Here is a 12,621-nt window from a genome sequence, read left to right on the forward strand (position 1 = left end):
GACGGAGAGACATGGTGACTGAAAGGATTCAGGAGGTAAAAATGATGTGAACTCAGTGTAGGTTGCTCATGGTGGAGAGCAAGCAGGTCTGCTCAAGGATGAGGCCTAGGTTTCTGATTTGGGCACCGGGACAGTGGGACACAATTCTTTCCATTGGTTTGGAAGCACGGGGACAGGGGACAGCCAGGTAGGGAAGGATGGTGTGTGGTGCTTTGGGGATATCGGCAGTGAGATTTCTAGTGTGTGGTGGTTTGGAGTTCAGAAGAGTGATCTGGGCTGGAGACTTAGATTTGGCATTACCAGCATCTAGAATTGAAATTGTGGGAATTAGTGAGATAGAAGGGGTAGTGTATACAGTGGAGTAATGTATGTGCATTTTGCTTCACACAATCAACATCTTTGTGGGGCAGGAAAAGGGAGTGGAGGAGAGGAATGACAGTGTGCAGAGTGCAGTGACTCTGCTCCAGGTGTGTGAGAGGCAGGCGTGTGGCCCTATGATGCCCTCAGTCAATCCCAGTTTTTAGTTGCCTCTTGTAGCATGAGCTGAGTGTTGTTGAAGAGGTTGCCACGGTTAGTTTTGACTTCTGCTTAATTTTCATCTTATGCACTGACTGGCACCCAACTCCCAGCAAGACTGAAGGTTAATTGGCTACAGTAATGGGAGTGCCGCTTGTGGAGATACAAGCTCAAGAGCTTAGCTAAAGGGATTGGTGTCAAACAAGAAAAGGGACACTTGTCCCTTTGTCCCAGAAGGGCAGGAGGAGTGCAGATGCAGACAGGGAATACAGTGTAGGATGTATCAGGATATTTGACTGCACCTAAGTGAAGCCTGGCCTCAAATTGGGTTAAACATTCACAAATGTATGGTACACCTAGAAACCTACAGAGGGGGAGGCTGTGGACACAGCATGATCAGCAGCTCAATGATGTCTTCAGGGACCCAGATACTTTAATTTTTGCCTAAGGCCAGGTCTCCTTGTAATCATTAGATCTCCTTATCACTGTAACCCAGTGACCATTGGTCTGTACATGTAGCCAGAAAGACCAGGAGAGAAAAGTCTCTCCCAACCCAGGATGTAATTTTTCCTTACAAAGTTGGTCAGTCTTGCCAGGCCAGCTTCATGGACTAGTGAGAGTTTCAGGGGAGTACCATGCACTGACAGGTTATAGATGAGCCAGGATTCCTGCTTCTGAGCCAGGCAGTGGTCAGAGTCCCATAAACTGTGTGTCTGCAGTAAGGAAGAAGGAGGGGCACCTGCAGAGATCTGATTCTTCAGGAAAAAGGGAGAGGGGAATGCATGTTGAGACAATGGCCACAACCAGTTTTTCTACCTATACCTATGTCTAAGGAAATTGGGGTGATTCCATAAATAATTTTAAAAAATTATGATGAACATTTTTCTAGTTTATTAACTTCTTCAAAATGATTTTAATAGTTATATGATATTCCATCTTATTTAACAGAATCTTATAGTATTTTCTGTATGGTCCTGTTCTAAGCACTTTACAGATGTTAACTGATTTAATCTTCATAATAACCCTATAAGATCAATACTGTTATTATTCCCATTTGAAAATGAAAAACTGAGGTTCCCAGAGGTTAAATAGTGTGCCCGAGATCATACAATGTGTGCAGAGTTGGATTCAGATCCAGGCAGTGCCTCTAACCACTGGCCCATGCTTTGTTAAAGAAATGGGATAGTTCATTCAGCTTTCCTCTTCTCCGTGGACATAGGTAGCACCCACTTTTTCTGCAGTATAAAGAATGCTCCAGTGTGTATCCCAGTGTGTAAATGTTTTTATTGGGATTGCTGGGTCAATGCATGGGTGCTGTTGAGGCTCTTGATTTTGCTGCCCAACTACCTGCCCACACAGCAGTGCCAGCTTGTACACTGTCGGTGTGGGCTTCCCAGGAGAGAACACTCGCTGGGATGCTCCTCCATGGTGCTTTGGTGGTGTGGAGGAGCAGGCAGGGTGGTGTAGTGAGGACAGGCTGCAGTAAGTGAAGGCTGGCTGCTAGGCAGCCCTCTGTCCCCTGGTAGCCATGTCACCTGGGCCATGCCAGCCTTATGAGCCCCCATCAGTGGAGCATTTCTGGCCTACTTGCTTCCTAGGGCAGTGAGATTGAAATTCTGTGGCTTGAAAACTCTTGGTGGACTATAAAGCTTCAGACAAATTTAAGATTCTATTATGTTCACTTAGGTTAAGATACACTGTATAAAAACTTCACTAATCTGTAGTAGAAGGGAAAAGAAGAGTATTTTTGTTAAATAATATTTGTTTGATTATCTTTTATGTTACTATAGATGTTATATCTCTTAATATATTATTAAGTATTTTCTCTTAACACCTACATCCACTAATTGGTGAATGAGATTATGGAGATTTTACTTACTGGGTTTTAACATCAGTTAACTTTTTCTTAAAGAAAATATCAATAAATTTCCATAGTTAGCATTTTTTTTTTGAACTAAGTTTTTTGTTTGTTGTTTTGGGGGATCTTTTGAGCAGTTGATGACTGTATATGCTCTTTCATGGTTGTTTTCTTCTTGGACGTTTGGATGCAGGTTTGAGGGGTTGGGTCCAACTGTAATTGTCTGTCCAACAACAGTGATGCATCAGTGGGTGAAGGAATTTCACACATGGTGGCCTCCGTTCAGAGTGGCAATTCTACATGAAACCGGTTCCTATACCCACAAAAAGGTAACATAATATTTCAGTACCTTTTTGTTTTGTTTTAATGCCCTCCATTTTACATATTTGGTTTTTCTCTGATCCATGTGTTTCTCAAATGTATATTCTTGTGTTTTTTTCCTGCATTTAAAGTTATTTTATTATTATTGACTTACTTTAGAGCTCTGTGTTTTCAGAACAGTTATGAATATAGGTCTTATTGTTCTAACAGTCTGTGGTGGTGTTGTGACAATGTCTGTTGTCCAGTGAAATACGAATCATCTCAGACAGGGCACAAGCCTGGCAGTGTGGGTTGGAGTCATAAGTCAGGTGGCTGTGTCCAGTAAGGAGGGACTTTGAGCATTAGTGGCTTCAAACAGTTTTAGGAAGGTGGATACAGAAGTAAAATAACAACTCTTAATTGGTAAATGCATTTGTTAGTATGCATTTAACCTTCCATCTTGAGAATTTCGCAAGTATTGTTGCTTTTTAGTTGTGTTTTGTTCCCTGAATCCTTGATAGTCATGTATTGACAGTTGTATTTCTTCACTTAGAGTTTGGTAATATCACAATATCAAAAAAGAGCTTTATCTGTGCTCCTGTGGGTAGCATAGATACGTTGTATTCTTCCTTTTTTCTTCTCATCTGTCTAACCATCCAGACTGTGAGCTCTGTTGAGTAGGGACTGTGTCTGATTCATTTTTATATCCCAGGTGACCCATAAGCATTTGCTGAATAAATACTAATCACGCAGTTTCACTGTGAATTTGCAGGTTACATTATTGGGGAGAAGCAGCAGTCTCTTAGGAGCTAGTTCTTTCTTTCCTGAGTCTTCTGAGCTCTTGAGTTCGTTCTCGGGACCCAGGAAAGCAGTGCCGGCTGCAAGGGCTATGGAGTGTTTGCCTCACGGAGTCAGATGCACGGGGACCACGAAACTCCAGGATTCCTGCTGTGTTTGTGTTCATGGAAAAGCAAACTTTTGATAGAAGTGACTCAGAAAAATCTATGGTTTGGTAGCACAAATAAGGCGAGATGGAATTTTGCTTACACTGTTATTGTTAAAACCAACTGACTTTGCCCAGAATTTTAAGTGATAAATGGAAAATAAACTGGATAAGATAATTAATAAATTAGGGTAAATGCTGTGAGTTATAAAAAGTGATTTTTAGCAGTATGAAGATAATAGCAGTTTAGATTGTTGTCTAGTCAAACCTTAAATTGTTTGTCAAACCTTAAACTATCCTGTCACTACCCTTGTAAAACATTTGTGGTTCCTTTTTCATTTCTGTTATCTGTTAACATCTCTTAGTGTTTTGTGCTGCAAAATCCTGTAGCAGGACTCATTAGCTGATGTTTGTCTTATAAAGGCAATTTTAAAAAATGTTATTCCTTTCATTTTCTTTTGGGGTAGTAAAGTGTGTGTATTGGACACCTTCACCTGGATCATGGCTTGCCTCCAGTTCCTTTGTCACCATAGTTTGAAGAACTGCCTTCATGTAAACCACATACATGGACTCATTATGGAAATAGAATTGACAGTAAATTTGGTGAAGTTTGTCTCCTTGACTTTGGAGGGCAAACTTCTAAGAAGAGATATTTCACTTTTGGTTGCAGTGGTTTTACCTTCTGAGGTTGTTTTACCTTCACAGACACTTGCATACATATGGTTGTTAATAATTTTTTCAGTGTTTTACAGTTTACCAAGGACTCTAACTTGAAGATTCTTAATTAACTTTTGAGGAAAAACAGCATTACAGTTTCCTTGTGTTTTTACTCAAACTCTTAACTCTTCCTACTGTTACTTTTCCATTATAAAGTATCTTAGATCACTGAAGATGTAAACTGTTAGGCAAAAGATCAAAAATATGTACTTTTTTATGTATCAAACTATATTCTTAACTTACAAGCCCTATATTTATTACTTTTTATTAATGTTAATATTGGCTTATTTGTGGTGATGACACATTGGAAATGTATTAATAGTTCCTTTCCATAGGCCTTACTATTGACATTTCTAAGATCATAACTTTGGTTTCTGGATTCACCTACTGAAGGGGTATTTGCTTCCTCTGCACCTTCAATCTTCTGTGTATGTGCAGATCTTTGTCACCACACATGCATACCTGCTGGCTTACACGTGTGTTAAATTACAATAGAGTCTATGTTTCTTATTCGTATTTCAAAAATTCTGTTTGTGGTGATTCGTCCTCTAACTCAGCGTCTAATGCCTGACTTCCTTATCAGCTGTGATTTCTTTTTACAGTGGATGAGCTTTCTGTGCCCACCAGCTGTTCTGTCTAAATTTAATAATGGTACTCTGACATTGGGACATTCAATACTGGATGTATTAGGAACAGGGAAGAGAAGAGAATTTCTCTTTAGAAATATTTAAAAGAATAATAATGCCAGAATTGTTTTGTTTATCGTTCAAGTAGATTATCTTTATTTTCCAAATGCTTTGTTGTAGCTGGTATGACATAAATTTTGAAAATTGGCCGGGCGTGGTGGCTAATGCCTGTAATCCCAGCACTTTGGGAGGCTGAGGCGGGTGGATCACGAGGTCAGGGGTTTGAGACCAGCCTGGCCAACGTGGTGAAACCGTGTCTGTACTAAAGATACAAAAATTAGCTGGTTGTGGTGGCACACGCCTATAGTCCTAGCTACTCGGGAGGCTGAGGCAGGAGAATCTCTTGAACCCTAGAGGCGGAGGTTGCAGTGAGCCTGGACTGTGCCACTGTACTCTAGCCTGGGCGACAGAGCGAGACTCTGTCTCAAAAAAAAAAAAAAAAAGGAAAATTTTTCATTTGGAAAAATATCAAATGGTCAATTTCTCAACTGAGCACATCTATCATTCTTCTTCCCCAAGTTGCCCTTTAGCTTCCCACCTCTCTCACCCTTTGATCCTATGTTATCTTTGTTAATAGTCTCTGATTGGCAGCATAATTTAGAATTGTCAAATGTACACCCAGCAGCCATGCAAAAAAATATACAACTGATAGTTTCAACCAAATGATGAAATCTGATAAAGAAATTTTTAGGCTTCTGAATCTCTTTTAATGGTCACTTGAAATTGCATTTAATAAAAGTTCAAGATTTCCTTTTTCTGATTATATTTTGTGATCCTTTTTTCTAATATAGAGCAACTTTCATGTGAGTTGATATTTATTTGTTAAAACAACAATAAACACTGCATTTCAGGTGTTTGATGTTGCTAGGGCTCAAAAAAAAAAAAAGGATGTTTTTAACTAACCTTAAAAAGCCAACTCTTTTCTTGAGGAAAGAAAATGTAGTAAATGAAGAGATAATGAAAGAAGGCAGTCTTGTGATACCTATCCCATAACTCACAGTAGGTGGTGACATCTTTAGCACTGTCTTGTAAAGTTTATTTAATGATTAAGGATTTTTTTTTCAATTTATTGGAAGATACATAATGATAAATTGCTTATGTTCTGAAACAGTTGTCTCTCTCCTACCTTTTCTTGCTATGTAGTCTCTAGTAGTTCTGTAACATCTTAGGTAATTTAAAGAGTTTTGTTTCGTCTTGATCAATTCATGACATGTAGATGCATAAGAGTGGGAAAAGCAACAAGAGCATGCAGTTTTAAGTGCATTGGTTTTGTGCTTACAAGACCAGGGTTCGAATCTTGGATCTGCTGTTTTATAACTTTGCAAGCTTGGGCGAATCACTTGCCTTTCTGAGCCTGATTTGATCACCTATAAAATGGGTAAATTTTGGTAAACTTGTTACGACTTTTTGGGTTAATATGTATGTATGAAGAGCTTAGTGTGGTCCCTAATAGGTAACATTTACTCAGGTAATTCTTGCTGTTGTTAGAAACAAAGAATATTTAGGCCTCTTCACCTCAGTAGTTGGGAAAAGAAAAGATGCTGAATGAGGCATTGCTGATTGACTCAGTATGTAGTCTAGAGAGAAGGTACACATCTACTTTATCAAAAATGTTCATGGTCATTCAAGATCATCTAGACCTTTTATTCTCATTTTCAGATACATTTGGCCCCAGATGGAAACAGTGAAGTGCAGGGCGTGGTTAAAAAAGCAAATAATGGCCTGGCGCGGTGGCTCACGCCTATAATCCCAGCACTTTGGGAGGCTGAGGCGGGCAGATCATGAGGTCAGAAGATCGAGACCATCCTGGCCACACGGTGAAACCCCGTCTCTACTAAAAATACAAAAAATTAGCCAGGCGTGGTAGCAGGCGCCTGTACTCCCAGCTACTCGGGAGGCTGAGGCAGGAGAATGGCGTGAACCCGGGAGGCGGAGCTTGCAGTGAGCCGAGATCACGCCACTGCACTCCAGCCTGGGTGACAGAGCGAGACTCTGTCTCAAAAAGAAAAAAAGCAAATAACACGAAAACTTGGCCATCCGATGAAACTCCCATCAACATGTTCTTTAAAAGGGCCTGTTTTCTGAAACACTAGAGCAAAAAGACGTGGCTTTTAAAAAAGCCAGAAGGGAGTAAAAAACTTTAAAAAAAAAAAAAAAAAAAGAAAGAGGCCACATTATTCCTTAAGCATCTGAAATATTTCAGACACATTCTGAGTACACAAATTATAATAGAATGCAAAGTGGTATCATTCCTATTAACTTTAGAGTCAGTGTATACACCTTGAGGAAGACATGATAGATGCTGGGCTTGTTCTGCGAGGTATGTTGTAAAATTGTGTTGCTGGAGCCCTTTTTTTTCTTATTGTCAGCACAAATCCTTGTTTATTAAAGATTTAGCTTGAAGGAAATTTTAATTAATTACAGGTGCAGTAAATCCTGCCTAGGAAGCGGCTGTACTGTGTTTCCTGTGAATGGCCTTCATGTGCCTGTGCTTCACTCCTCTCCCCGCCGCCTGACAGTGTGATTTATGGCTGTTGTTTTCCACCAGTCCACTGTTTGCCCTCTAGGAGGGATTGGTCTCTTGAGCCTCCATAATAACAGCAGCACTTTCACAGACATCTTTTAATGACAACAGCACTGCATTCAGTAAGTCAGGCTAATTGCAGATGTACCCTATTAATTGCAAAAACTAGGAGAGGTTACATATTTTACAAGCTTTTAATTTGAAACCGCCCGAGATGATTTGTCTTAAGTGTTTGGATAGAGACGTCCATAATATTCAACAATTCACCATTATTGAAACTCCAGTCTAGGCAGCTATAGAATTCTGCGATTGAATCAGGTGATAACAAATAGTCTTAGATGGGGTTTTGCCCAGTGGCTAAGTGGAGATTATATTTTCAATTGGGACATTTTGAACAATTTCTTGTTCATTTTACATAAGCATCTTTTTAATTCTTGTTAATCATTAATACATCTTCCTGAACACAGGAAGTTTTGTATTTCTATAGCTAACATTTCTATACCTATAATAATATTTAGAATTTTCCAGATAAATTTCAATCCTTAAGCAAGCATAAGAAACTAAACATCATTCCAGTGGTATACATTTGGGAAGCTTGGTGTCTCATTTGGTAACTGTGGGAAAGCTCCAGCTACACTAGGTGATGTCCAGAATTCATTTCGGCTTTGGCTTCTAAAGGTCGCAGGTCTGACCAGGTGAGGTGCTGAAGGTGGATGGTTTTTCTCTGGGCAGACTGCTTTCTTCACTGGCACCAGCAGCTAAGTGGGGCTGGTGGCGAGGGAGTCCTGAGGGAACCCGTACGTGTGTTTTTAAGGCCGTTGTGCACCCCAAGGCGTTTATTGCTGTATTCTTGTGAGGTCAAAAGTCAGGAAATGGGTCTTTCAGATGTGGCCTTCAATATGGTATTGTGCAGGTGTCGAATTTTGTGAATGGGAAGATGGAAGATGAGTAGTCATAATAGTAATAAAAGTATGGCACACACCTGTCAAATTATTAATAGGTGTAGGCATTGTGGTTATTCTCTGCAGCAATTGTATTAACTCTTTGAATGTTACATGAATTACAACATATGAGAAGACAATGTCTCTTTATTTTGTTCCTTCAGATTTTCTTAGCCTTTCTTTGTACCCTTTTATACTCTGTTGAATTAAAACACATTTTAATCCTAGTTCTTTAAGAAGATATAAAATTACCATTTTTTGAAGATGTTGAATTTTATAAAATTTGTATTAGATGATTGTGATTACATGAATTATATTAGGCTTCCTGATAGCTATTCTTGTATTCCTGTGATAAGCCTTTATTAGGTTAATATATTACTAGGTTTTATCTGTAAAGTAGTGGATCTCTAGTTTAGAGGCGTGTATGCACACTCGTAAGTGTGCTGTGTCAGTTTTGAAAACAGGGTTTGCTAGCCTTGTAACAATGATTGGAATCCATTCTTTTTCTATATTTTGGAACAATTTCAGTAATAGGATTTAGTCCTACTTTACTCATAAAACCCCTTTGGGTCTGGTAGACTTTTGGTGAGAAGAGTATAACATCTTTTTCACATTGTTCAGTATTGGTTTGTTCTGTTGGTCTGATGTTTCTTGGGTTCATTTTTGCAACGAACTTTTTAGCTATCGTATCTGTCAAAATGTTCAGATTTTGTGGCATGTATATTGGTTAACACTTTTGTATTCTCTACATCTGTAATTGTGTTCCTTTGACATTTCTGATGCTGTACATCTCAGTCTGTTATTTTGGCTCACTTTTCAGAGGTTTGTTTGGTTTAGTCTTTCCAAAGAGTTATTATTATTTTGCTTTATCAATTCTACCAGTTTTTTAAATACCCACTAATTTTTATCTTACTAATTCTCTCATTTTCCTTTTTTGGGAGGCTAAGTTGACTGCTCTCTTTGATTTCAGCTTTTCTTAATAGAGTGTTTGTAAAGAATGAATATTCTTTGTATAGTCTAAAGTGCTGCTGATCACTGTTAAAAGGAGCTCTGATGGTGATACTCAAATCCTTTGCATCCTCTTTGTAAATGTTTTATTTTCTTTGATCTGACTTTCTCTCAAAGAGGCTGTGGTCAGCTCTCTGGGTAGGCTGTGGATGTGTCATTTTGACAGCTCTAAGGGCCCTGCTTTTGTGCTTATTGCTGTGCGTTTTGGTAGGTAAAGGTTCATGGTTCTTTTTTCTTATTGTGGCATCCCCATTAAAATATAAAATATCCCTCTTTCTGTTCACTCCTTTTTGTTTCATATTTACATTGCTAAGCCTGCCCTTTTTTGGTTGGCATTTCTTTGATATATCTTTGATAATTCCCATATTACAACTTTCAGTGCCAGTCTGGTTTGGGTCTCTTTTAAACAGAAGGCTAGGTTTTTGCCTTACCCAGTGGAATGTCTCCCTGTTAATAACTCACTGTCTTGTGGTGGGTTACTAGGTTTAGTTTGAAACCTGGTATTTTGTTTTCTGTTTTATATTGTCCTGATTTTTGCTATTTTCTATTATTTTCCTCTGTAATGGTTTGATAGTTCTACATTCTATTTTCTAGTTTTTAGGTGGAAGTAGCAACTGTTACTCAGTAATCAGCATAAAGTTTTGGCAAATGTATTTTAACATATTTTTCTCACATGGTTAAGAATTAAATATCTATTGCTTGTGTCCCTTTCTACCGTTGGACAGGGTGGAATTTTTAGTTCACTTTTATTTTCCCTTAATCTCAATCCAGCTTTTATGAAACTAAACAGGAATTACGGTAACATTTAAAAATATATACCTTTTAATATTTTAGATCCCTTCTTAACAGTTTCATTCATATTTAAGTGTTTAATATTTAGGCTTTGTTGTTATGCTTTAATGATTTATTTTAAATGGTATGTATATCACATATAATCTTCTTTTTAAACTTTTTCTTTTATATTTTAGTAGGAGGTAGTGTAGCCTAGTGTCAATAGTACTAGCTTTGGATTTGGCTGCCTTTCTCCATTTGAATTCTGACTCCACCACTTAGCAGCTGCGTGACCTGGTACATTAGTTACCATCTCCAAGCCCCAGTTCCCTCATCTGTAAAATGGGGTTAGTGATGGCCCCTCTGTCCTTCCTTGGGGAGCTGCTGTGAGCATGGTCTGTGGTGAGAATGTGGTACAGGAGCATTGCTGTCTTTCCTTCTTCAGGGCATGGCATTTGTGCATGCCTTCCTCTTTGTCCACGACTGCGCCACTCCACTGTCTGGGTGCAGTGCACTGTAGTTAGCCAATCTTTTGGTGACTGATCTTCCAAGTCCTTGCCTATCTGAAGCTGGAATTTGTTTATTTTATTCATCAAGCATGACTGCTAGTTTGGATTGATGTAGAATCCATGGTCACCACTTTTCCTTCTTAGAATTACATAAAGATTTTCCTCTTTGCCTTCGGACATTTTTAGTGTTGCAGAAAAGATGTCTGATGCAGGTAGTCTTTTTCCTCTGAAGGGAATATTTTCTTTTTCTGTTTTGTTCTGACTAGAATCTATGACATTTTCTCCTTATTTTTAAAAATATTTTTCTCTTTTGAGTCAGGATCTTGTGCCATTGTCTAGCCTGGAATGCAGTGGTGAGATTATAGCTCACTGTAGACTCTAACTCCTGAGCTCAAGGGATCTTCTTGCCTGAGCCTGCTGAGTAGCTGGCACTGCAGCTGTGCACCACCATGCACTGCTAATTTTTTTATTTTTTGTAGAGACAGGGTCTTGCTTTGTTGTTCAGGCTAGTCTTGAACTCCTGGCCTCAAGCGATTCTCCTCCCTCAGCCTCCCAAAGTGCTGAGATTACAGACATAAGCCACTTTGCCTGGCTGTTTTTATTTATTTTTGGAATTCAGACATCTAGTAAGATATGTCTACAGATACGTCTTTTTCTTAGTGTCTCTGCTGACACTCTGGGAGATGTTTTGTTCTGTAGATTCAAATCTCGGCTCCATTTATGGTGATTGTTTTCTATCATTTTCTTTTTTTTTTTTTGAGACAGAGTCTGACTGTCACCCAGGCTGGAGTGCAGTGGTGCCATCACTGCTCACTGCAGCCTTGACCTCCTGGGCTCAAGGGATCCTCCCACCTCAGCCTCCTGAGTAGATGGGACTACAGGTGCTTGGCACCACATCCAGCTAACTTTAAAAATTTTTTTTTAGAGATAGGCTTTCACCATGTTGCCTAGGCTGGTCTCGAACTCCTGGGCTCAAGCAATCCACCCACCTCAGTCTCCCAAAGTGCTGGGATTACAGTTGTGAGCCACTGTACCCGGCTTTTTTTCTATCATTTTAAAATCATTGCTTTTATATCCTTTCCACTCTGTCCTGGAATTCTTGTTATACATTGTTAGAGATCCTAGATTTGTCTGCCCTGTCTCTTTGGATTTTCTCTTATTTTCTTGCTTTTGTTTTAAATTAATATATTTTCCATCCACATTGTTGTTTTGACAAGAATGGACACAAAGGATGTTTTGAAAAAATAAAAATAATAATTTAATATATGTATATATTTATAAATATATGTATTATAACTTTGTCATCTTTTTGAGAGTCTCCTTCCCCTAATAACGGCTGTATTAGTCAGCGTTTACTACTTGCCAGGTTAACAAGTACACTTCCAGTGCTGATAATGTCTGTGATTGTGCATGTTATGTTTGTATTTGTGCATTTTTATAAAGTACTTTAGATTGTGTCATGATTGAAAGGGTGTCACTTCTTATTTAAAACTGACTTTACCATTTTATTATGGTCTCAGGAGAAACTAATTCGAGATGTTGCTCATTGTCATGGAATTTTGATCACATCTTACTCCTACATTCGATTGATGCAGGATGACATTAGCAGGTATGACTGGCACTATGTGATCTTGGACGAAGGACACAAAATTCGAAATCCAAATGCTGCTGTCACCCTTGCTTGCAAACAGGTATGACCTCTTTTAACAAGGGAGATTTCCAGGTGGAGAAGAATATTTAATTCAGAATAAACTATCTGCTTTTAGTAACACATTTATTGAATCTTTCCTTGTGCCAACTGCACAAGAAATTTAAAATGTGCATTTTCCTTAATGCAGAAAACTCTTT

The 12,621-nt window shown here is 38.8% G+C and overlaps 1 protein-coding gene across 4 annotated transcripts in view; it reads left to right on the forward strand.

Annotated features, from left to right (window-relative positions):
* Positions 1-12,621, forward strand: part of LOC101127903 (chimeric ERCC6-PGBD3 protein) — an 82,929-nt gene that overhangs the window by 43,184 nt on the left and 27,124 nt on the right. For all 4 annotated transcript variants that reach the window (XM_004049391.4, XM_019035449.3, XM_063709754.1 and 1 more), the window contains 2 exons: positions 2,568-2,703; positions 12,294-12,464. In XM_004049391.4, the coding sequence (XP_004049439.3) occupies positions 2,568-2,703; positions 12,294-12,464 (307 nt within the window). The remainder of the gene's footprint in view (positions 1-2,567; positions 2,704-12,293; positions 12,465-12,621) is intronic.

Source organism: Gorilla gorilla, chromosome 8 (assembly GCF_029281585.2).
Source record: "Gorilla gorilla gorilla isolate KB3781 chromosome 8, NHGRI_mGorGor1-v2.1_pri, whole genome shotgun sequence".
In the NCBI taxonomy this organism is placed as follows: domain Eukaryota; kingdom Metazoa; phylum Chordata; class Mammalia; order Primates; family Hominidae; genus Gorilla; species Gorilla gorilla.